The sequence below is a fragment of the Neolamprologus brichardi genome, chromosome 7 (assembly GCF_056152115.1).
Source record: "Neolamprologus brichardi isolate AB-2024 chromosome 7, ASM5615211v1, whole genome shotgun sequence".
Classification (NCBI taxonomy): Eukaryota; Metazoa; Chordata; class Actinopteri; order Cichliformes; family Cichlidae; genus Neolamprologus; species Neolamprologus brichardi.
In genome coordinates, this window is record NC_142110.1 from 55557843 (window position 1) to 55584670 (window position 26828).

Genomic DNA, 26828 nt, shown 5'->3' on the forward strand with positions numbered 1-26828 from the left:
TGCTCTTCTCCGAGGAGAACGATTTTGTTTCATTTAATTTGTTCTTTTTGATAAAAGGATAATATAAAGCAATTATTGTACATAAACTTCAGTTTCATGCAAGGGCATCTAACAGATGGTATCCACTTTGTGAGAAAAAAAAAGCTTCATTGTGTGCCAGTGATTTATTTTTTCTTTGCAGCTATTTGTTAGGGAGGCAGCATCAGAGAGAGTGACTCTAAGAAACTGAAAAAACTGATAAAGGCTGGCTGAGCTCCATGGGGAATACTCTGAGGTCCATACATGTGTTGTGTAGAGAGGGAAGCGCCACAAAGTGGTCAATGTAATGAACAACACTTCACATCATACTAGTTGGACAACAGGCTCTGACAGAGGCTCTTTTAGACTTTTAGTCCTCCAAGGTGGTATAAAAGTCTAAAGGTGGGAAGCATTTAATGCTCACTGCAATTACTGTGATTTTGAGTTTTAACTAAATTCATCTCTTGCCTAATAGGGCGCTAAAGCTCACCTACCTGTAGTTTAAGATATATCTTAGTGGGCAGCCAATCAGAAAAAAGTTGACTTAAAAAGTGACATCAAGATTGTTTTTCACTACTGTCTGATTTTGTCTGATATCCACAAGAATCATAATTATTCTTTTCTTTAAATAATAAGGCTAATGGTTCTCTGTAAGAGTGTCTTTTCTTTATAATGAAGAAGGCATGTTACCCAGTCCAACAGTGTGGCTCACTAATGTGATTTTAATTGAGCTTTATGGCGAAGAAGAATGAACAAGTTGCAAGCAAGCAGGAACAGTTCATATACTAAACATCTCCTTTACCTCCAGGTAGAAACGGGGGCTTTCAGGCATAAAAGTGAGAGCTACCACAGCAGAGACACAGGGCAGCGCACACACCACCACAAACACTCGCCAGCTGTGGAACTGGTAGGCTGATCCCATGCTGAAACTCCAGCCTGCACAGAGAACCATGCACACACAAGGACAGTTAGAAATAATGTGACATAGCATCACGTTGTGAGCTCAGTCCCCGTTGCACAAGAAGACATAAAACTTAAATTTAAGCACACATGTATACTTGCTGTAGTTCCTTTTTTCTGTCCCTCAAGGTTGGACAGAAATGCAGTTAGTGGGATTATGTTAACTGCTTTCTTCCCCATAGGTGTGAATGTGAGCGTGAATGGTTGTCTGTCTCTCTGTGTTAGCCTTGCATCAGCTTGGCAACCTGTCCAGGGTGTACCCTGGTTCCCACCCTATTGTAGCTGTGATAGGCTCCAAAACTGAGCATTGCATTATTTCAGGTGGGCCATAAAGTCAAGTCTCGCAGCATTCCCGTCAGATCAGCTGATCTCACTGACAGGACACATGACTCAGCATTTTTAGACATCCAACTGGAAAATTTCTTAGGTGTGGTTATTCAAGCTGATTTAGCTGCTTTTACAAAACTGTGCCTGAAAAAAACTGTTTGTGGTGTCTAATGCACTGTATTCACAATGGGTTTTAAGAAAGATTTAATCCTCTACAAAATGTTATAATAATATTCTAGTAGAGATCCAACGAGTCCCCTTAGGATTTGGTCCCATAATAGAAAAAACAAAAGAGACAAAAAGGGATGTCTTTAAAATGATCTAATGAAAAAACAAAAATACTTTAATTATCACTTTCTAACGATATGTTGGTCACTATGTGTTCTGAAAAAGAACAGAGATCTTTTGACACTAGCTCCATTCCAATACTAAAATCTGAAAAACATCAAATCCAAAAGTACTCTGTGATTTCTCTAAAAGTTTCAAAAGCTCCAAAAGACATTCTGCAATGACCATCAACAAGTTGTAGCAATATATGATGGAGTACCTGTATGTTTGGAAGCCATCCTATCTACTCACACAGCAAAGTCTGTATGCAAAAAGTGTATTAGGATGGACATACAAGTGTGTGTGTGTGTGTGTGTGTGTGTGTGTGTGTGTGTGTGTGTGTGTGTGTGTGTGTGTGTGTGTGCGTGTGTGTGTGTGTGCGTGTGTGTGTGGCCTGTGGCGCTGCTCTAGCCTGTACCAGTACAAACCTCATTAGGGGGATTATAGCTATAATGGACTGGAGGAGATGGCTGACTGATTCAGACACTCAGCAAGATTTATGTCCCTCCTCTACAGTAAGTGAACACTGCTAAAATACACATACAGTACACACACACACACACACACACACACACACACACACACACACACACACACACACACACACTGTCCTTGGTCATTGCTTAGTGGTATCACACAAATTTTAAAGCATGTACATAAACACAGACACACTTGCACACACACAAGCATGCACAAAGACTCACAGACAGAAAAGTCTTAAAGAGACACATGTTGCACTGTGACACACATCACACTTGAACTGGCCATTTTTTATTGTAATTTGTGTGCTTCTTTACTTTTTTTTTACACATTTTTAGCACCTTAAAAAGCTAAAATCACACACACACACACACACACACACACACACACACACACACACACAGTTATCTACAAGTCAATGGAACCACTGCGGCAGAACTTATTACCCACACACTGCTGCATCTTGTAGAAAAAATGTGTTACAACACTGGCGTCTAATCAATTGACCTCAATTATAAGCCCTCTCACACTCAGTCGCTCCTGCACTCTGACGGCCACTGGAGAGCTTTAGAATGTAAGCTTCTATCTTTAGATTTTTAGGAGCCATTTATGACCTATAAGACAGAAATATCTTTCTGTGTATGCTTGTGAGCTTCACCGCACACTAATTTTTCTTCTTTTTTTCTCATTAAACAGTTATTTCTAATTTTTGGTGCTTATACATTAGTAGTAGTACTTGCAGGGACAGAACACAATGCAACTATTTTGCATATTATATTATCTGACTCAGAGACATACTGAGTTTGTGCTCTGTTTTACAATAATAGTATTCTACTGGCAAAATCGTTGTAAAGCATTTATGAGAAATCCCATGTATTTGTCACGGAGATGTCCATTTATTGCTGTATCACTTTAAAAATGTGTCGCAGAGGATGCGGCACCGACTGCTGGATAGTATATGGCCTGCATGTCTACAACTACTTTAAGTTAAAAGTAAATAAATGAATACATACATTAAAGAAAATACATTTATGTTATGAATTTATTTGCAGATTATTTTTCACATTCTACTGATATTTTGATATCTCTAAGAGTTTAATAGGAAAGCTAAGGTGCTTACTTGCCATGTGTAGTCAGTACTGTCATGGTCTTTAATTTTGTATTTGTATTTGAGTCCTGGTCCCTGTTTTGATATTGTGTTGTCCAGTGTTTCTTTATAGTTACTTCCATCTGTCTTTTCTGTATTTTTGTTACCACTTCTTTCCTCCTTATTACCATGTCCTGTTGTTTAGGTGCATTTTCTCTAGTTTCACAGTAGTAGTTCCTAAAGGTAGATACTGTTACTTTACTTTACTGCATGGGTGCTAGGAAGGGGAAAAAAGCTCAATGTGAACTATTTTCAAAAGTGTGAGCCCAAAGTTCATTTAGTGTGAAATGAAATCAGAGGTAGTGTTTGTAAAATGTGAAGCTGCACAGACTGAAGAAGTTTGCACTTCCTCAACATGTTTTCTTTACCTGCTTAAAAAGTCGGTGTTGTAGCTTCATTCTAAATAAGAACACCACTTGGTGTAGGAACTTAATCAACCCTGTCCCCCCACACTATAGTGTCACACAGTCACAGAATAGTCTTCAGCAGAGACAACATCCTGATGGCCAGTGTCCAAGAGCAAACTTCATTATATCTGATCACCAGGACCATGCCAAACAAGAAGCTTTCCTCCTCCTCCTCCTCTCCTCTTCTGCTCCTCTGTTGTGTAACAGTCTCACTCTCTCACTCTGTCTTTGTTTGCCTCCCTTTAGCCCTCTCCTGTATCCCTTCACCCTTTGATTATCCCCGATGCAGGCCTCATAAATCAGAGCCCTCTTCGCTTCTCTTTTGCCATGTCTTCCTAATCTATTTCTCTGCTCCTCTTTCTTTATCTGCAGCCCCCCATTCCTGATTGATTTCAGTTAGCTCATTTTTTGTTCATATGCTCTGACACACCTCCTCTCCTTCACTACATGAGATTAACTATATGAGTCAACTTTTTACATTTTTTTACAACCTCAAACAGTTTGTCATAAAATTCCAATAAATGAGCAAAACCATTGGTTTTCAATTATAGTCTCCTAAAAGGATTTGATTAAAAAGAATACTCTTTTAAAATAAAAATGCTGTATGTCCAGATGAACCTTGCTTGCCTAACACAACTCTGTACATTTTAGTGCCCTTCATGTATATATTTATTGTGCAGACTGACAGACACTATGTTGCTTTTTTGTGCTGCTGTTATTGCTGTGGTTTCCACCTACATCACCACCTGCTATGTGTTTGTGTGCCCCCCTGATGGGTCTTGATTTCTAAATTAAGCCCCACGATGGGGGAATTATTTGCGAGGCTCACTGGATGTTATGTATCGTGTTGTGATGTACATGCCTTACTACTGCAGGGGGTATCATCAAGAGTGGAGCAGTACCGCCAAGTCCGACGTTAATGCCTTTTCTTTTTGCAGTAATGTTCAAACTGGTGATGTGAGTCTCTCCTAACAGTGGGAAACCTCTCCACTTTGGAACCTGGGCCAGTAAAGTTGCGAGCACATTGCATCACTTTTCCCTTACTTTAAACGCAGCAATGTCAGCTTTTGCTTACACTTTGTGTTTCTCTGTGTGTGTGTGTGTGTGTGTGTGTGTGTGTGTGTTTGTGCATGTGTGTGTTCCTCATGTAAAAAACAAAAAAGAACACTATATATATAAAATTCCCCACTCGCCCCTGTGGGCGGTCAGTCCTTCAAGCTCGGGTCCTCTACCAGAGGCCTGGGAGCTTGAGGGCCCTGTGCAGTATCTTAGCTGTTCCTAGGACTGCGCTCTTCTGGACAGAGATCTCCGATGTTGTTCCTGGGATCTGCTGGAGCCACTCGCCTAGCTTGGGAGTCACTGCACCTAGTGCTCCGATTACCACGGGGACCACCGTCACCTTCACCCTCCACATCTTCTCGAGCTCTTCTCTGAGCCCTTGGTATTTCTCCAGCTTCTCGTGTTCCTTCTTCCTGATATTGCTGTCATTCAGAACCACTACATCTATCACTACGGCCGTCTTCTTCTGTTTGTCTACCACCACTATGTCCAGTTGGTTAGCCACCACCATTTTGTCTGTCTGTATCTGGAAGTCCCACAGAATCTTAGCTCGGTCATTCTCCATCACCCTTGGGGGCATCTCCCATTTTGACCCCAGGACTTCCAGGTTATACTCGGTACAGATGTTTCTGTACACTATGGTTATGGCGTTCCATGTATGCCTTGCCTGCTAGCATCTTACACCCTGCTGTCATGTGCTGGATTGTCTCTGGAGCATCTTTACACAGCCTGCACCTGGGGTCTTGCCTGGTGTGATAGACCCCAGCCTCTATGGATCTTGTACTCAGAGCTTGTTCTTGTGCTGCCATGATTAGTGCCTCTGTGCTATCTTTCAGTCCAGCTTTGTCCAGCCACTGGTAGGATTTCTGGATATCAGCCACCTTCTCTATCTGCCGGTGGTACATACCGTGCAGGGGCCTGTCCTTCCATGATGGTTCCTCGCCTTCCTCCACTTTCTTGGGTTTCTGCTGCCTGAGGTATTCACTGAGCACGCTGTCAGTTGGGGCCATCTTTGTGATGTATTCGTGGATGTTCCTTGTCTCATGCTGGACTGTGGTGCTGACACTCACCAGTCCCCGGCCCCCTTCCTTCCGCTTAGCGTACAGCCTCAGGGTGCTGGACTTGGGGTGAAACCCTCCATGCATGGTAAGGAGCTTTCTTGTCTTTATGTCAGTGGCTTCTATCTCCTCCTTTGGCCAGCCTTTTACCCCAGCAGGGTACCTGATCACGGGCAGGGCATAGGTGTTGATAGCCCGGATCTTGTTCTTACCGTTCAACTGACTCCTCAGGACTTGCCTGACCCTCTGCAGGTACTTTGTGGTTGCAGCTTTCCTAGCGGCCTCTTCATGGTTCCCATTTGCCTGCGGGATCCCCAGGTACTTGTAACTGTCCTCTATGTCTGCAATGTTGCCTTCTGGTAGATTGATCCCCTCAGTTCTGACTACCTTCCCTCTCTTTGTTACCATCCGACTACACTTCAGCCCGAACGACATTCCGATGTCATTGCTGTATATCCTGGTGGTGTGGATCAGTGAATCGATGTCTCGTTCACTCTTGGCATACAACTTGATGTCATCCATGTACAGGAGGTGGCTGACAACTGCTCCATTCCGTAGTCGGTATCCGTAGCCAGTCTTGTCAATTATCTCACTGAGGGAGTTAAGGGCTATGCAGAACAGCAGTGGGGGCAGAGCATCTCCTTGGTAGATCCCGCACTTGATGGTGACTTGTGCTATGGGCTTGAGGTTGGCCTCCAGTGTTGTCCGCCACATCCCCATTGAGTTCCTGATGAAGGCTCTCAGGGTCCTGTTGATCTTATATAGGTCTAGGCATTCCGGGATCCAGGTGTGGGGCATTGAGTCATACTTGTAATCAATATATATATATATATATATTTTTTTTTTTTTTTTTTGAATTTTTTTTGAATTTTTTTTTTTGAATTTTTTTTTTTTTTTTTGAAACAGGTTGCTCATTATCTGCTAAAATGCTGTAAATTGCCCTAACTTGGATGCAACCGAATTCTTGAGAGATTTGTTTTGATATATAGATTGTTTTTTAGGTATGTAGCACTTTTCTACTCTGAGTACTCATTCTCCCAATCACACACACATTCATACAAGCACCATATCTACAACTCACACACATACTCACACTCCAGTGGCTGCATCAGGGGGAACTTGGAGTTGATCTAGCATACTTCGACACGCAATCCATCAACCTTCTGATTGTTTTTTTTGTTGGTTTTTTTGTATTTAAAACTTTATATTCAGTCATGTATTTATTTATTTACTTTTTGCCTGTCCCGTTTGGCTCTTTTGCAATCAGAATTATTGTCTAAAGGCGAAGAAAGATGCCCAACGGATTTACTTTACCAAATGGACCATCCCAGCCTTGCCGTAATTGTCTATTTGATTCACCTTTTATTGTTTATTTTATTTTATTTTCACTTGCTAAATACGGGACAGATTTGACTGGGGAAAAGAAAGGGGAGAAAGGAAGAGGGAAAGAAAAACAGCGGGGAAGAGGGACGGGGATAAAGGGCAAAAAACAAAAACCAACAAAATAAGCAAACAAAAAATACATATACAGTGGGGCAAAAAAGTATTTAGTCAGCCACCGATTGTGCAAGTTCCCCCACTTAAAATGATGACAGAGGTCAGTAATTTGCACCAGAGGTACACTTCAACTGTGAGAGACAGAATGTGAAAAAAAAATCCATGAATTCACATGGTAGGATTTGTAAAGAATTTATTCGTAAATCAGGGTGGAAAATAAGTATTTGGTCAATAACAAAAATACAACTCAATACTTTGTAACATAACCTTTGTTGGCAATAACAGAGGTCAAACGTTTAGTATAGGTCTTTACCAGGTTTGCACACACAGTAGCTGGTATTTTGGCCCATTCCTCCATGCAGATCTTCTCAAGAGCAATGATGTTTTGGGGCTGTCGCCGAGCAACACGGACTTTCAACTCCCGCCACAGATTTTCTATGGGGTTGAGGTCTGGAGACTGGCTAGGCCACTCCAGGACTTTCAAATGCTTCTTACGGAGCCACTCCTTTGTTGCCCGGGCGGTGTGTTTTGGATCATTGTCATGTTGGAAGACCCAGCCTCGTTTCATCTTCAAAGTTCTCACTGATGGAAGGAGGTTTTGGCTCAAAATCTCACGATACTTGGCCCCATTCATTCTGTCCTTAACACGGATCAGTCGTCCTGTCCCCTTGGCAGAAAAACAGCCCCATAGCATGATGTTTCCACCCCCATGCTTCACAGTAGGTATGGTGTTCTTGGGATGCAACTCAGTATTCTTCTTCATCCAAACACGACGAGTTGAGTTTATACCAAAAAGTTCTACTTTGGTTTCATCTGACCACATGACATTCTCCCAATCCTCTGCTGTATCATCCATGTGCTCTCTGGCAAACTTCAGACGGGCCTGGACATGCACTGGCTTCAGCAGCGGAACACGTCTGGCACTGCGGGATTTGATTCCCTGCCGTTGTAGTGTGTTACTGATGGTGACCTTTGTTACTTTGGTCCCAGCTCTCTGCAGGTCATTCACCAGGTCCCCCCGTGTGGTTCTGGGATCTTTGCTCACCGTTCTCATGATCATTTTTACCCCACGGGATGAGATCTTGCGTGGAGCCCCAGATCGAGGGAGATTATCAGTGGTCTTGTATGTCTTCCATTTTCTGATGATTGCTCCCACAGTTGATTTTTTCACACCAAGCTGCTTGCCTATTGTAGATTCACTCTTCCCAGTCTGGTGCAGGTCTACAATTCTTTTCCTGGTGTCCTTCGAAAGCTCTTTGGTCTTGGCCATGGCGGAGTTTGGAGTCTGACTGGTTGAGGCTGTGGACAGGTGTCTTTTATACAGATGATGAGGTCAAACAGGTGCCATTCATACAGGTAACGAGTGGGGGACAGAAAAGCTTCTTACAGAAGACGTTACAGGTCTGTGAGAGCCAGGGATTTTCCTTGTTTGAGGTGACCAAATACTTATTTTCCACCCTGATTTACGAATAAATTCTTTACAAATCCTACCATGTGAATTCATGGATTTTTTTTTCACATTCTGTCTCTCACAGTTGAAGTGTACCTCTGGTGCAAATTACTGACCTCTGTCATCATTTTAAGTGGGGGAACTTGCACAATCGGTGGCTGACTAAATACTTTTTTGCCCCACTGTATCAATCACCTGGATCACCTGTTGAGCAAGAAAAAAAAAGCAGAAGAAAAAAAAAAGAGCAACATAATAAACAACATCACAATGATATATGGTATGATATATAACAGTAAATACTAAATATTAAACATTATTATGTAAGATCGACAGCGCACAGTGTGCTTTGAGGTAGGAGCCAAAAAGGGTGTAGTTTGTGTGTGTGAGCACCTGTGTGTACATCTGTGAGCATGAGCGTGCTTGTATTTAAAACGTTCCTTCATGTAATGATCTGCTAGAGGGTGTGGGGGAGCCACAGCCCCGTCCTCCAGGGCATGAAGCAGGTATGGAGGAGATCAAAACTCCAGACATCCAGAGGCCCCCAGAACACAAGAGACCAAGGAAGACCAACAGAGGGGCAGCCGCGCCACTATCCCAGAAAGAGCTGAGGAGAGCCCCAGATGAGGGGTCGCTCAGCAGCCGCGGAGCAGAAGCCAGGGGGGGTTGCAGTGACGTGCCCGTGATCTCCGCCGGAAGCCAGCTGTGCCAGAATGACCGGGCCCCAGGCTGAGAGGCTGAGGGCACCCCACCCCCAAAGTGGCCCGAGCGAGCCCCAGGCTCCAGGCAAGCAGCCACCAAGGAGTGAGCCGGTGTGTACCTGGACACCCACCCCCGGACACAAAAAACGACCAACGCACCGATGTCTGAGGGCATCTGCCACTGGTAGGGGAAGTGGTGGGGGAGATAGGCCTCCATACCTTGGAGGGCCTGAGATGTCCCTAGAGAGGTGGCGTCTGATACCCAACCTGACATATAGACACAGACATACAGGCACACACAGATACAAACATCCATTCCCACCCTCATGCTCTCATATACAATTACTCAACACTCACCCAACGTGGAGACAGACACAAAGAGACACTGTACACACAATCACACTCCCCAAGCGTACTCTATACCCCAGGTCTAGGTACCCTTGTCCCTGGAGGGGAAAACTGCACCCAGACCCAGGTAGTGTCTGTATTCTGTTCTCAGCAGTGGAACAAAACTTCCACAGACTATAGCTTGCATAGAAAAAGTTACTGCCAGGCTTTCACTGATGTACTCCAGTGATTTAGCATTACATGCTTGTGTTACAGGGTAGCAGAGTAGTTTCGTCACTAGCATGAGTCTCCATTAAACTTCAGTGCGTAGTTCATTGAGTATTCCTCATAACACACCTTGGCAGCATTATTTCAATATATATTCTGTCCATGATGAACACCCACATAGGTTATACCACTTGTCCCTGATTTTTAATAACATTTTTATTATACATTTGGTGACATAGTACTTTTAACATTATTGGTCCTTTTTCTACCATCAGGATTATTTTTCACAGGCTCAGGAAACAGCAGTCACAATCAGCCAGGAGTGAGGGGAAGGAGACAGAGCTAAAGAAAAACTGTGAAAGAGAGGCAGAAAGTTCAGAGTACTAGGGTGACTGTAGCTCAGGTGGTAGAGCAGGTCATCTACTGATCGGAAGGTTGGTGGTTCGATTCCTGGCTTCGCCTAGTCTGCCTGCCAAATATCCTTGGGCAAGATACTAACCCCAAATTGCTCTCCGATGCACCCATCGGAGTATGAATGTGTGTGAATGTTAGCTATAAAGCACTTAGAGAGATGTGCTTGTGCGAATGGGTGTGAATGGGTGAATGCACAAGTTGTGTAAAGCTCTTTGAGTGCTCAGATGAGTAGAAAAGCGCTATATAAGAACCAGTCCATTTACCATTTAGTTCTGATGAATTAGACTGATTCATTAAACGTGAAAGATAGATGATAAATAGAAGCACTTTTACATCATCCCATCTTTTACATCATTTTTGAAGTCTCATGCTAAGGCCTTGAACACCTTATTGGTGTTTTGAAAATAGATGTGATAAAAGAATAGTGAATCATAAAGCACTGCATGCTCATACATTACTGGCTTCTCATTCACAGAGTAGGTTTAGGTAATAACGTCATGTTGTATTCAGTAACAGTGTAAACTAGCAATTGAGACCATAAACTCATTATGAAAGTGTTCATTTAAGGTAGATTAAAGAAGACAAGGGCTGTTTTCTTTCTACGTCTGTACAATCGTTTCATTTTGTCAACCAGAGCATTCGCCCTCTGCTGGCCATTGAAACAAATCCCAGTTCAGGGTATTTCCACATTGGACTCTATGTTAAAACATCTGGCCTTTCTTCACTGCAATCATCTCACCTAACTTCTGCCCTGTCTCCTTCCCTCTTCCCAGAACCAGTCACACGATGACTGCCTCCTGTTAAAAGGGAGTTTTTTCCATCCAACCTTCGTTAAGTGGTCAGAGGGTCGTCTGATTGTTGGGATTTTCTCTGTACTATTGACTCCAGTCTACAGTCTCTACCTTACAATATAAAAGACCTTGAGATAACTGAATTGAATTGCATTGAATTGGAATGACTTCCTAAATCTGGTTGGGTTATCTGTTCATTGTAAACTCTACTAATTTGATAATATTCAAAAAAAGCAAAAGTATAAAATAAAGGAGCAATATCCACAGACTATTATGAGGTGGGAAAATGTAATAATACACTTTAACATTTTTATCACAAATTTCTTTGATCATTTTAATGATTTCCCTTTAGTGCTGCTTTGCTGTCATGTTAATGTAACCTTTTTTAGAAGTGGTACATCATGTCACTCACCATAGTGTGGGATGATAGCCCAGGCCATGGCTGAGGCATAAATTCCTCCAATCATCCAGAACATGCACAGCCAGCTCAGATGCTCTCCTCTCTTCTCGCGAGCCAACACCTCCGCAAAGTATGAGAATACTATCGGTACTGCTCCACCGATCCTGTAAATACAGCTTGTTGTAATTAGCTATGCATGCTCAAAAAGGCAATCCTCATTTGCCTCATCAGCGCTTGCAACAGTTAACATTTATCACAATATGAAACTGATTTATTGTTACAGAAAACATTTCTTCATTTGTCACTGTGAATTGTACAAACGTCTGAAACATTTTTTAGAACAGTCAAATCATGACAAATGACAACAAGACAAATCATGAGATAAGAAAAACTCAAGTTACATGTCTTGAACATGCTGTTTTCAGTAGTCATGCCGTATATAATGAATGCACATTATTCTGAGTAGTTCATGTTTCAAAGCATTTGTCTGGTTTTGTCGACGAATTAAAGGCTTTTTTTAATGTAGCTTTAAAATTGGACTTTGTGTTCAGAGTTTTGAGTGAAGGGAGTGAGGTTTCCAGAAATGTGTCTTCGCACATTTTTTGTTCATTCATGTCACAAAGCAGATTCCACACTATTCTGGCTTATTTTCTGAGTCTTACCAGATCATCAGGAGGCAACGGCACTATCCACTGCAGCTTAGTATTTGTTTGCACAAACTGTACTGTCATCTTCTTGACCAAAGAAAATGAAAAATCACCACACTGTAGCACACAGGATATTACAGTCTTTAAACCATCTTTGCTGCTTTCTATCAAACTTGCTTATTATATCATTTTCCAGAATCACAGGTTGTGTGGCCTTTAAATTTAACATAGTGAACATGTCTCAAATTGCATAGTTCCATATTAGTACGTTGTTGTATCTTGTGTTGATGTGAGGGATAGGTGCACTGAACTGAACCCTTTCAGTGAGGTGTCAGTAGAGTCAGAAGGAGCCCATCTGTGACTGCAGATACTTTACAGATTACAGATACAGATTTTTTCATTGCCTCAGAGTGTCGTACATATTTGGAGAGGAAAAAACAAATGGCAAATCTTACTAGTGTATCTCTTAAAATTAGAATATCATCAAAAAGGTTTTTTTTTCATAATTTATTTCAGAAAGTTACATTTTCATGTAATCATTCAACACGAAGCCTTTTTGTTTTAATTTAGATGATAATGGCTCAAAGTTCATGAAAATACAGTATCTGATAATGTGTTTGTTATTTCTACAGATCAATAACAAAAGCATTAACAATACAAAAACTTCTGAAAGGTATGTTCATCTATGCACACCTTTCTGAGATGCACTGGTTTTACTGTCAGTGTTATGGTTGACTACAGTGTTGCAAATGAGAGGCAGATAAAGAGCAATCAGCATTTCTTTTATTATTATACATTTGTTTCTGATTCATTTCAACATTAATTGGCTGAATTTAATATGGATAGATGGCTTTGGAGAAAAACAAAGATAGCATGTATTGAAAATGTTGAACTTCTCCTTTAAATTCTGATCTGAGCTGTAGCTGTTATATCACAAATTTCTCAATTGAGCAGCCATCTGTGACATTTTAATTTCTCACTACATGTAGAAACTAAGCGCTAACTCATGAGGAACAAGTAAAGAATCTGCATTGCCATATGCTTTGTATTACCTGAAAGATGCCAATATTAGATAATCCTTCCATTTATTCATAAATTATTTAAAGTGCTTATACATCTAAGATGAGGTGATAGAGCCTGTCCTAACCGATACTTAATTAGAGGTGGGGTACACCCCTTTCCATTTAAGATAAAGTAAATAAAATAAAATAAAAACCTTTTCAGATCATCAACATTACATATTCATAGAAACTGTGTAACTGCAAAAAGTCTTGAAGCAAATGAAAATGTATGTGGCTTGTTTTCAATTCTCAAAAAAACAAAACAAAAAAACAACCATGTATAAAGTATACAGTAAATATTCAAGATTGTGGTGACACCCGAGAATCTGACGAAATTGGGTTGTGCCTTTTGTCCTGCTTCCTTTATGTCTGCGTGAGAGAAACTTATAATAAAAGGTTATATATGTGTGAAAATAATTGTCTATGATATTCATTCTAAAAATGTCAAAACCTGTTTAAGGTTTTGCCAGAGGAATGACTGATATGACAGACTGGTTTAGAACATTAAGTAAAATTGCACTAAAACTTAATCTGTGTGAATTCTTTTTTTTTTTTTTCATTATGGCACTGTGCTGTGAATGTCTTTTCCTATTTGCTGAGACAGCTTCTGATAGCAACGCTAATAAGGTAGGGAAAAACTTAATGAAAGGAACAGTGAAACACACAGCACTGGATGCCAGATCGTATTTCTGCCAGAATGAGGATGGAAAAGAAAGCAGAAGATCTCAGTGACCCCTTACAAAACAATGCCTCTTTGCTGTTATTCCCAAAGGTATATGAACAATCATAGATACCATCCCACACCATAGACTACTTTCTGCATACAGATTGACAACTAGTGGTGACATAAAAGCTAAAACTGCTAATGAAATTTTAAAGCCATTAAGGCAGAAGCTGTTTTTCAGATGATGTGAGGTTTACTGGTTGCTTACAGAACTGTAATTAAATGCACAAGAGCTGAGTGCAGCTCAGGTGAACCAATCATGAATGCCCTCAGGCACTGTTGCCCATTCTGATTTGAATATCCATTTTGGTCTAGTCATGAAGCAGCACCAGCTTAAGCCATCACAACTTGATCTAAATGTTCATACAGTATACAATCTAAAAAGGATATCATGTCACTGAGATGGGAGGGCTGTCAAGGATCTGTGCAGCCAAGCAGACCATGCTAGCATTAAAACACCCAGATGTTCATTTACACTACCAGCTGATTTCTGCAGACCTTTCTCTTTTGCTTTATTTCTTCTATACCCCTGGGTATGAGGAAGAGCTGATGCCTGGCAGTTAGTATAACCTCTTGTCATGTGTTTTGAATTTGGAAGAGGAGAGACAGCAGAGGAAGTGGTAGGAAGATAGATCAGAGGGTCTGCAGGAGCGTGAGAAGAGGAAAGTTAAACAAACTTACCCGAAGCCAGACACCATGCGGCAGAAGAGGAACATACTGTAGCCCTGGACAAAGGAGGAAAGGAAGGCAAAGAAGCCGTTGACTGACATGGATATAAGCAGGCACTGTCTGCGGCCCACTTTGTCTGAGAGGCCACCCCAGAAAAAGGCTCCAAACATCATCCCCAGATACACAATGCTGCCTGGAGGAGGGGAGACAGGGGGAAAGACAGTGGTAGAGAGAGAGAGAGAAAGAGGGAGAACTATAAATGATCACAACCATCTGGAGTCAAGTGTTTGTTACTGAAACCGCTGAGTTAACAAAATCCATTTTACATTTTGGAACATAAGAAGCAATTCAGCAATTTATTCATGCATCCTCACAACACACACAGCTTTTAAGCTAGAGTTCATAGATAACAAAAACCTGAACTCCATCACTAAAACTGACTTAATGTACACTTACAGTCTGTACTTAAACTACAGACTTTAAATAATCCCATAATCTATCATCCAATTATTGCTTTACTTTTTTTTCTATAAGACATGGAAGAAAATGAGAAAAAATTGAATACAAAATAGATTTTGTTTTTGTTTAGACACAAAAAAACAAAAACAGATTTCTTTGATATTTCTTATGCCTAGTTATTTGTTTTTACTCACTTACGCTCTGCTCAGCTAGATGGGCATATGTTAGGTACTTCTAGTCTTAAATGCATTAAATTACAAGAGCTGCTCAGTGTCCTAACAACATGTTAGACTGTTCAGTGCTCACACACAACAATGTGGTTCAAAAACTTTGGCTTAGAATATTTATCTATTCAATGGGATCTCATAATGTGGTAACTCAAGATTTTTTTTCTCCTTTTTTTACTGAAAGCCTAATATTGTACATTTTTGCGGTGTAATGAAGATTTGACCATGTATTAAATTTCTCCAAATCAAATCACTGTCTGACAACTGATATTTCTTAAAGTGTCTCTAGGAAAAATAGAGCAGCAGTTGAATTTGTGGCTCTGTTTCTAAATCCAGGTCTTTGTACTGCTGCTTACCTGTGCAAGGTTGGGGTCATTTCTCTCCCCATGCAGTAAAGACATTGGGTGGCAGTGGTGGAGAGGGGTTAGGGTTGTCCTGTAAACAACCCAGTTTTCTCCCTATGTTCTAATAAAAATGGTAATTTGCGGAGGAAGGCGTTTGACATGGCAGCACCTGAAATAATCCTGGCAGATGATAGGAAGCAGCACCCCCCCACACACCGCCCCCCTCCCCCCATGTTTGCGGTGATGGGACAGATACGCTGAAAGTGGAGGGCCTTATCAAGCTGGGCAGACATGATGCTGAGAGGTAGTGATTCATTACAGGTGACAGCCCCTGGATCTATGCACTTCAGCTGCAGAGAAAGCCCTCCTATAGGTAGTAGGATATAAAGGTGAAGCTTCACTCGAGCTGGCTTACAAATATCAAACTGAATATCAAAAGTGCTGCATTCTGCACAAACTGTTGACACTTTTTGATTTGTGTAGCTACATCTGAGCGTGTGTACTGAAGAAGATGCTATCTGGGAGCACTAGCTCATTTGTTTTATGGCTTCACTCACGCAGAGTTTGTATCTGTAATAAAGGGGGAGGGTGATGGGGCATCTGAGAGGCATTCTGAGATTGGATTTGCGATTTCCTGCTGGGTTCAAACTCAGGTCAGACCTTAAGGGCCTTTATGCAAATTAGCAAGGGTCAGTTAAAGGCACTGAAGCACATGGGGAAAAAGGTTTTAAATGCTTTTCTCAAGCAGGAAACCATACATACAAATGCATTTTAAAATCCCAGTGGTATAAATACTTCCATATAAAAGAAATTAGTAAGTGAGACTGCTTAACAACAGCATGACCAAGGATATTGAAAACAGTGCATCCATCCAGTAGTGTTTGCAGTAGAGCACCATGAATCTTCATGTAGATACTGACGTTGTAACTGAAGGCCACTAATTGCTAGTTTCACCGTACTATGAATAGTGACATTAAATATCATTCATTCATTCTAAGAAAACATACATAAGTTCTTTGACTATACAAAAAAAGCCCAAACCAAATGCACTTTTTACTCTACAGTCAGCTGATTCAGTTTGTGTGTGGGAAGGAAGTTTATAGCAGACTTTTATAAACATTAGTTTTTAATGGAATGTGAGTGTAAAGTGCAAACTGAATCCAGATATCACAGCAAAACATGTAATAGATACGCCATTTGATTATGTCTATTTCACGCTTTGCCTCTCCAAAGTGTGAAAAGGACACACTTGCAGTAAGTTGCAGAAAACTGCAGTAACAGCAGAGAGTTTAAATAGACATTATTAACACATTTGCATGTACATACATATCAGCCGCCTAGCTTAATCGTTTCTGACAATTACGGATCTTGGAATGCACTTCATACGTTTTTTGCTCACTACCGACTTCGTGGCTATATTATTTCCCCTTGCTGGTAATGCTATTTCTACATGCGTGCCCATTTCACGTTTTGGATAGGCAAAGTGTGAAATGGACACGGTGGATCAGCATGTCTATTACTTGCTTTGCCGTGATACTGGGTTGGACACTGGATAGACACAACTATCCACTACTGCTAAGCCACAGTACCTGCAAAGGCAGCATGGCAATACAAAGTTGACTCCATGCTGACCCCAGTTAAGCACCCAGAGCCTGACCTTTACGGTTAAGAAAAGCAGAAATAGCAGTCTAAATTGTCTTTTTCAACTTCTATCCATACCCGTTTCTACAGAATCTCTTTGGCAATCACTGTAAAGTTCTCTTTGGGATGGGTTTAAGCTTTCTTTCAGTTTTATGTTCACACTTGTGCTTATTAGAATAAGGATTTAGATTTGGATGGATTTAAATGATAAATGTGTGACAGCGCATCTGGGAACACGTTATCGAGTAATACAGAAGTAACAAGTAATCTAATATTTCTCCAGGAATGTAATGTAAAATGAATAAATACATAAATAAAACAGCCTTAGATTACTTGTTACTTTTACAAATGTAAAGATAAAGGACTGCTTTTTTGACCAGATCCCTCTTGTAAAACAGCCTGTGTTCGCACCCTGATTACCAACTACCAAAGAAACCAACAAAGTTTCCATTTCATCAGTGTTATTTGACTGTGCACATTGTCAGCACACTGTTAGATCATGAATATGAAAATAAAATGACATGATTGTGATAGTTCACTTGATGGATGTTATTTGAGATAGTTTACAAGATTAGAAACCTACTGGTATTGCAGTAAAATCAAATACTGTATCATAAATAAGTGATTTATGCATGAATCATACTCAATGGTTAAAACAAATAGATATTTAAGCCCCCAAAACATGCAATGGTCAATCAGAGATATTTTTTTTTTTGTCAGATATTCCAATTCAACAGTGTATTCAAATTTTATAATTCCATATTTACACTGATAAGGCATAACATTATGACCACTAACACTGATTATCTCTTCATCACGGCCACTGTTAGTGGGTGGGATATATTAGGGAATAAGTGAACATTTTCTCCTCAAAGACCTCAAAGTCCTGGACAAGATACTGAACCCCAAGTTCCTCTCTGGTGTGTTCATCAGTATGTGAATATTAAAATATTCACATTAAAATTAAGAAATGTGGATGTAGACTGGATTAGCTTGGATGAATATTGGTGAATGTGGAATTTCATTTAAAAAAAAAAAGCTTGAGTAGAAAAGTACACCATGCATTTTTAGCCACCTAGATGGATTTCAAAGTTTATTCAGTGTGTGTTTAGATAAAACATCTAAATGACAAAATTATATATTGTCCGTAAAAAGTTCTAAAAGGATGACATTGTACAGCAACGTCTTTCACAGAGTATCACAGCCATGGTCAACCACCCTAAACACATATAAGGGTTATGACTTGCCTCCATTTCTCAAACACTTGTAGTCAGAGGACCTCAGAAGTGCAAAGTAAACCTTACTAAAGTTGTTCTGAAAACACCTGAACTGTTAAGTGTGAAGTGTTAATCTTCTTCTTAAGTAAGACCAGACAGTGTCTGCTTCTAATGTTACACTGTGTAGCTTTTGTTGCATCCAATGGGATTATTTCAGCAGTGGAGTCTCAGCAGTCTGCATGCATGCCACTTCCTTTTCCACAGTAATTAGCTCTTATGTGCAAGTGTAATTCTCTCTTGACACATTTCTGCTCTGTTTTCTCATCCTGTCACCATGCAATGTCCTGGCATGGATGAGAGGAGAGCTTCAGGATTTCAACAGATGAGGGTATTCCCTGAAGACCACCTGTGATTGACAGGTGGTTGCTGCAGGGAATCATACAAACAGTTTGTTTCAGAGAGGGAGGAGGAGAAGACCCCTGGGAGCAACACACTCTGGCATTAATTAAATCAGTGGTTCCCAAACTTTTTTTGCTAGGCCCCCCTTTGTTTTACAAGAAAAATGTTTGCGCGCGCACGCACACGTACACACATGGACGCACACATCCTCCAACCACACACACCCATATTTTGCTCCATTGTGGTTTATTTCACACCTCAAACATTTAGTAAGCAATTAAGCAAATACAAGTAATCTGCAATAAATTACAGGTAGTAATAAAATAAACTACTAACTCTTTTACGCTACGTCCACACCTAAAACGGGTATTTTTGAAAACGCAGCTGTTTCGTCCACACGTAAACGGCATTTCGAATCACCGAAAACTGAGATTTTTTTAAAAAATCCTTTTTTGCCTTTACGTGTGGACGAGGAATACAGAGTTCATCACACAACGTCAAAGGTATGTGCCCTTTTTCCCGTCACACTGTGCACCACGTTATTGTTTACATAAGATGAATTGCAGAATGGCAGATAGAGATGAAATACTGTCACTGTTAATCTGACTATCTTCAGGTTTTACAGCTTACATATACACACACAGTTACTGTCCCTCCATTTAGAAAGGCAGAGGCGTCAAGGTGTGATTATTTTACGTATAGTTGTTTTTTGCCCTTGTGTAATAATATTCAACATTGCAATCAAATCAAAAAATGCCTCTCTGTGCAAAATGGGTTTAAAAACATAAACAACTGTGGGATACTGTTTGTCCGTGATTTGAACTGGGGGACAAATTGTGGCAGGATCAGCCTGATGTTATTTGTATCCCGCTGTAACTTTGCTGTATAAAGAGCTAACATCTCCAAAATGGAGTTTACCCAGTCAGCTGATGACTGATTATAATTCCAGTCAAAACAACAATTTCACTCAGATCCTTATTTTCTCACACATAACAGTGCAAGTGCTAAGTGTACAAGCTGGAACAATTCACATGTGACACATGGACTTTTTTCCACTTCAGATATTCTCAATAATAAAGTATGCTAAGCTCTTAGTCTCTCGTGTATTTAAGTAATATCTCCTAGGATGCATAATCGGTGATGTTTCCTGGGTTCATCAGATGTTTTGCGTCTCTCAACAGCAGACATCCTCATCCAGGTGACCCTCTGTATCTTTGCTCACAGGGCATCCTCTAAGCCATTCCTGTAATGTCCAACCATTTAAGAACTTTGCAAAATGAGAATCCTGCAAAGCCTTACCAACATACATAGATTAATAGAAAGTCTTCCAGTCCCTCTTCCTCCCTTCTTCCACCAGTTCTTAGTACCTAGCTCATTTCCTCTTTTGGCTTCCTCAATATGCTTCCTAGGGCACTGCAGATGAGATGTTTTGAGGCTTCAGAAGTAATGATCAGGTTTGGTATAAGTGATGTTTTAGCAATGTGTTCTGGGAGCTTCAGTTGCTTTCCCAGAACGTCAGCACCAGCTGTGATGCAAATATATAGAGTCAATAAGTTTTAGACTGAACAAAAAATCGTGACCTTTTGTCCTGGACATTAAGTTCAATTCAATTCTATTCTATTTTATTTATATAGCGCCAAATCGAACCAGGCTCAGGGAGGGGCGGCCATCTGCTGCGACTGTTTGGGGTGAGAGAAGGAAGACAGGATAAAGACATGCTGTGGAAGACAGACATAGATTAATAACATATATGATTCAATGCAGAGAGGTCTATTAACACATAGTGAGTGAGAAAGGTGACTGGAAAGGGAAAACTGAATGCATCATGGGAATCCCGCGGCAGCCTACGTTTATTGCAGCATAACTAAGTGAGGATTCACGGTCACCTGGTCCAGCCCTAACTATATGCTTTAGCAAAAAGGAAAGTTTTAAGCCTAATCTTAAAAGTAGAGATAGTGTCTGTCTCCCGAATCCAAACTGGAAGCTGGTTCCACAGAAGAGAGGCCTGAAAACTGAAGGCTCTCCCTCCCATTCTACTTTTAAATACTCTAGGAACAACAAGTAGGCCTGCAGTGTGAGAGTGAAGTTCTCTAATAGGGTGATATGGTACTACAAGGTCATTAAGATAAGATGGGGCCTGATTATTTAAGACCTTGTATGTGAGGAGCAGGATTTTGAATTCAATTCTGGATTTAACAGGAAGCCAATGAAGGGAAGCCAAAACAGGAGAAATATGCTCTCTCTTTCTAGTCCCTGTCAGTACTCTTGCTGCAGCATTTTGGATTAGCTGAAGGCTTTTCAGGGAGTTTTTAGGACATCCTGATAATAATGAATTGCAGTAGTCCAGCCCGGAAGTAATAAATGCATGAACTAGTTTTTCAGCGTCACTCTGAGACAGGATATTTTTAATTTTAGAGATGTTGCGCAAATGAAAGAAAGCAGTCTTACATATTTGTTTAATATGTGCGTTGAAGGACATGTCTTGGTCAAAAATGACTCCAAGGTTCCTCACAGCGTTACTGGAAGCCAAGGTAATGCCATCCAGAGTAAGAATCTGGTTAGATACCATATTTCTAAGATTTTCAGGGCCAAGTACAATAACCTCAGTTTTATCTGAATTAAGAAGCAGAAAGTTAGCGGCCATCCAGGTCTTTATGTCTTTAAGACGTTTCTGCAGTTTAACTAATTGGTGTGTGTTATCTGGCTTCATAGATAGAGAGCTGGGTGTCATCTGCATAGCAGTGAAAATGTATGCTATGGAATATAATCCACCCACTGTTATCATCGTCAATGCCCTGTACCAACACAGAGCAGAGCAGCTATCTGAACGCTACCACAACAGAGGTCGATTATCTTGTTAATAATTTCACCTCCTCACTACGTACGACTCTGGATACTGTAGCTCCGGTGAAAACTAAGGTCTCTAATCAGAAGTACCTGACCCCGTGGTATAATTCTCAAACACGTACCCTAAAGCAGATGACTCGTAATCTGGAGAGGAAATGGCGTGTCACAAATTTAGAGGATCATCATTTAGCCTGGAGAAATAGTTTGTTGTTTTATAAGAAAGCCCTCCGCAAAGCCAGAACAGCTTACTACTCATCACTGATTGAAGAAAATAAGAACAACCCCAGGTTTCTCTTCAGCACTGTAGCCAGGCTGACAAAAAGTCAGAGCTCTTTTGAGCCAACCATCCCTTTAACGTTAACTAGTGATGACTTCATGAACTTCTTCACAAATAAAATTTTTATCATTAGAGAAAAAATTACCAATAATCATCCCACAGATGTAATATTATCTACAGCCACTCTTAGTTCCATTGATGTTAAGTTAGACTCTTTTTCTCCGATTGATCTTTCTGAGTTAACTTCAATAATTACTTCCTCCAAACCATCAACGTGTCTTTTAGACCCCATTCCTACAAAACTGCTCAAAGAAGTCCTGCCATTAATTAATGCTTTGATCTTAAATATGATCAACTCATCTCTAATAATCGGCTATGTACCACAGGCCTTCACGCTGGCTGTAGTTAAACCTTTACTTAAAAAGCCATCCCTAGACCCAGCTGTCTTAGCTAATTATAGGCCAGTCTCCAACCTTCCTTTCATATCAAAAATCCTCGAAAGAGTAGTTGTCAAACAGCTAACAGATCATCTGCAGAGGAATGGTTTATTTGAAGAGTTTCAGTCAGGTTTCAGAGTTCATCACAGCACAGAAACAGCTTTAGTGAAGGTTACAAATGATCTTATTATGGCCTCTGACAGTGGACTCATCTCTGTGCTTGTCCTTCTTGACCTTAGTGCAGCATTCGATACTGTTGACCATAATATCCTGTTAGAGCGATTAGAACATGCTGTAGGTATTACAGGTATTGCACTGCAGTGGTTTGTATCATATCTATCTAATAGACTCCAATTTGTGCATGTAAATGGAGAGTCCTCTTCACACACTGAGGTTAATTATGGAGTTCCACAGGGTTCAGTGCTAGGACCAATTCTGTTTACATTATACATGCTTCCCCTAGGCAGCATCATTAGAAGACATAGCATACATTTTCACTGCTATGCAGATGACACCCAGCTCTATCTGTCCATAAAGCCAGATAACACACACCAATTAGTTAAACTGCAGGAATGTCTTAAAGACATAAAGACTTGGATGGCCACTAACTTTCTGCTTCTTAACTCAGATAAAACTGAGGTCATTGTACTCCTGCTATCCTGCTCCTCACATACAAGGTCTTAAATAATCAGGCCCCATCTTATCTTAATGACCTTGTAGTACCATATTACCCTATTAGAGCACTTCGCTCCCACTCTGCAGGCCTACTTGTTGTTCCTAGAGTATTTAAAAGTAGAATGGGAGGGAGAGCCTTCAGTTTTCAGGCCCCTCTTCCAGTTTGGATTCGGGAGACAGACACTATCTCTACTTTTAAGATTAGGCTTAAAACTTTCCTTTTTGCTAAAGCATATAGTTAGGGCTGGACCAGGTGACCCTGAATCCTCCCTTAGTTATGCTGCAATAGATGTAGGCTGCCGGGGGATTCCCATGATGCATTGAGTTTTTCCTTTCCAGTCACCTTTCTCACTCACTATGTGTTAATAGACCTCTCTGTATTGAATCATGTCTGTTATTAATCTCTGTCTCTCTTCCACAGCATGTCTTTTATCCTGTCTTCCTTCTCTCACCCCAACCGGTCGCAGCAGATGGCCGCCCCTCCCTGAGCCTGGTTCTGCCGGAGGTTTCTTCCTGTTAAAAGGGAGTTTTTCCTTCCCACTGTCGCCAAAGTGCTTGCTCATAGGGGGTCATATGATTGTTGGGCTTTTCTCTGTATCTATGAAGCGCCTTGAGGCGACATTTGTTGTGATTTGGCGCTATATAAATAAAATTGAATTGAATTGAATTGAATTGAATGTCTTCTAATGATGCTGCCTAAGGGAAGCATGTATAGTGTAAACAGAATTGGTCCTAGCACTGAACCCTGTGGAACTCCATAACTAACCTCAGTGTGTGAAGAGGACTCTCCATTTACATGCACAAATTGGAGTCTATTAGATATATATGATACAAACCACTGCAGCGCAGTACCTGTAATACCTACAGCATGTTCTAATCGCTCTAACAGGATATTATGGTCAACAGTATCGAATGCTGCACTAAGCTCTAGCAGGACAAGCACAGAGATGAGTCCACGGTCAGAGGCCATAAGAAGATCATTTGTAACCTTCACTACAGCTGTTTCTGTGCTGTGATGAGCTCTGAAACCTGACTGAAACTCTTCAAATAAGTCATTCCTCTGCAGATGATCTGTTAGCTGTTTGACAACTACTCTTTCGAGGATTTTTGATATGAAAGGAAGGTTGGAGACTGGCCTATAATTAGCTAAGACAGCTGGGTCTAGGGATGGCTTTTTAAGTAAAGGTTTAACTACAGCCAGCGTGAAGGCCTGTGGTACATAGCCGATTATTAGAGATGAGTTGATCATATTTAAGATCAAAGCATTAATTAATGGCAGGACTTCTTTGAGCAGTTTTGTAGGAATGGGGTCTAAAAGACACGTTGATGGTTTGGAGGAAGTAATTATTGAAGTTAACTCAGAAAGATCAATCGGAGAAAAAGAGTCTAACTTAACATCAATGGTACTAAAAGTAGCTGTAGATAACATTACATCTGTGGGATGATTATTGGTAATTTTTTCTCTAATGAATACATTTTTATTTGTGAAGAAGTTTATGAAGTCATTACTAGTTAACGTTAAAGGGATGGTTGGCTCAATAAAGCTCTGACTTTTTGTCAGCCTGGCTACAGTGCTGAAGAGAAACCTGGGGTTGTTCTTATTTTCTTCAATCAGTGATGAGTAGTAAGATGTTCTGGCTTTGCGGAGGGCTTTCTTATAAAGCAGCAAACTATTTCTCCAGGCTAAATGATGATCCTCTAAATTTGTGACACGCCATTTCCTCTCCAGCTTACAAGTTAACTGCTTTAGGCTACATGTTTGAGAATTATACCACGGAGTCAGGTACCTCTGATTTGAGACCTTAGTTTTCACTGGAGCTACAGTATCCAGAGTCGTACGTAGTGAGGAGGTAAAATTATTATTAACAAGATAATCGACCTCTGTTGGAGTAGCGTTCAGGTAGCTGCTGTGCTCTATGTTGGTACAGGCCATTGAAGATGATAACAGTGGGTGGATTATATTCTTAAACTTAGTTACAGCGCTTTCAGAAAGACATCTACTGTGATAAAGTCTATTCTCCACTGCTGTGTAATCAATTATTGTAAATGTAAATGTTATCAGGAAATGATCAGACAGGAGAGGGTTTTCAGGAAACACTGTTAAATGTTCAGTTTCTATGCCATATGTTAAAACAAGATCTAGAGTGTGATTAAAGTGGTGGGTGGGTTCTTTTACATTTTGAGAGAATCCAATGGAGTCTAATAACAGATTAAATGCCAAGTTGAGGCTGTCATTTTTAGCATCTACATGGATGTTAAAATCACAATAATTATTTTATCTGAGCTGAGCACTAAATCAGATAAAACGTCTGAGAAATCGGAGAGAAACTCTGTGTAAGGCCCAGGTGGACGATAGATGATAACAAATAAGACTGGTTTCTGAGTTTTACAGCTGGGGTGGACGAGGCTAAGCATCAGGCTTTCAAATCAATTAAAAGTCTTGGTCTTTGGTTGATTAATAGGCTGGTGTGAAAAATTGCTGCCACACCGCCCCCTCGGCCTGTGCTTCGAGATTTCTGGTAGTTAGTATGACTCGGGGGTGCTGATTCATTTAAACTAACATAATCATCCTGCTGCAACCAGGTTTCTGTAAGGCAAAGTAAATCAATTTATTGATCAATTGTTAAGTCATGTACTAACAGAGACTTGGAGGAGGGAGACCTAATATTTAATAATCCACATTTCACTGTTTTACTCTTTGGTTCAGATGTGGATACTGTATTGTTCTTTCTTTGTGATTTTTTTTATGTTTAAGTTGTTTATTGCTGGTTTTTAGTTTGTTTTTTGTCTTTTTGGGAGCTGACACAGTCTCAGTGGAAATGGGGTTTTGGGGGGCGTAACAGGAGGAGAGAAGCTGCAGAGAGGCGTGTAAGACTGCAACTCTGCTTCCTGGTCCCAACTCTGGATAGTCATATCTTGGGGGGGTTTAATAAATTTGTCCATATTTCTAGAAATGAGAGCTGCTCCATACAAAGTGGGATGGATGGCATCTCTCCTAACAAGACCAGGTTTCCTCCAGAAGGTTTGCCAATTATCTATGAAGCCCAAATCGTTTAAGTGGGTGAATAGCTAACAATGCTGTCCTTGGTTGTGAAGAGGACATGTTTAGCCTAGGTTTTTAATCAGCTAACCTCAAGCTGCACAGAGCCTATTTATCACTCTGCTGTGCTGATAAACTTCAGGTGTCTGTGGTGATTGTGACTCTATAAGTACGTAACCACAGCATGCAAAGCTGATAGACTTGAAAAATATCAGCTGGACAAAATCCCCTTTAAAGTCTTCTTACTACGCTACACCTGCAGCATGGTTTCATCTGAGCAAGCACACATTTAACTAAAACAGTCAAAAAGGTTGACTGTGATGCAGGAAAACACCGGCAGACAAATTAAAGCCATATGTGGTGGAGGAGAAAAGGAGAAGAGGACATTTAGAGGAAGTGTGTAAAATCTCAGCCTCTCTCCTTTTCTCCCGGGAGGTACGTGAGCCAGTCTACCATAGCTAAACTGCGGTGAAGCACAATGCTGCAGAGATTAACTCTGGCCCATATCTTCAGATCGCCAGTGAGGCTATGAAACACAAAGAGGTTGTGTTAGAGCGTAAGACCAGAATTACAGCA

General features: G+C 40.7%; 1 protein-coding gene across 2 annotated transcripts in view; it reads right to left on the minus strand.

The window, feature by feature from the left end:
* LOC102786917 (synaptic vesicle glycoprotein 2C-like) overlaps positions 1-26828 on the minus strand; it is a 56291-nt gene that overhangs the window by 14714 nt on the left and 14749 nt on the right. For both annotated transcript variants that reach the window (XM_006804748.3, XM_035913875.2), the window contains exons 3-5: positions 14702-14882; positions 11601-11752; positions 821-954 (exon numbers count right to left, since the gene is read on the minus strand). In XM_006804748.3, coding sequence (XP_006804811.1) covers positions 821-954; positions 11601-11752; positions 14702-14882 — 467 coding nt within the window. The remainder of the gene's footprint in view (positions 1-820; positions 955-11600; positions 11753-14701; positions 14883-26828) is intronic.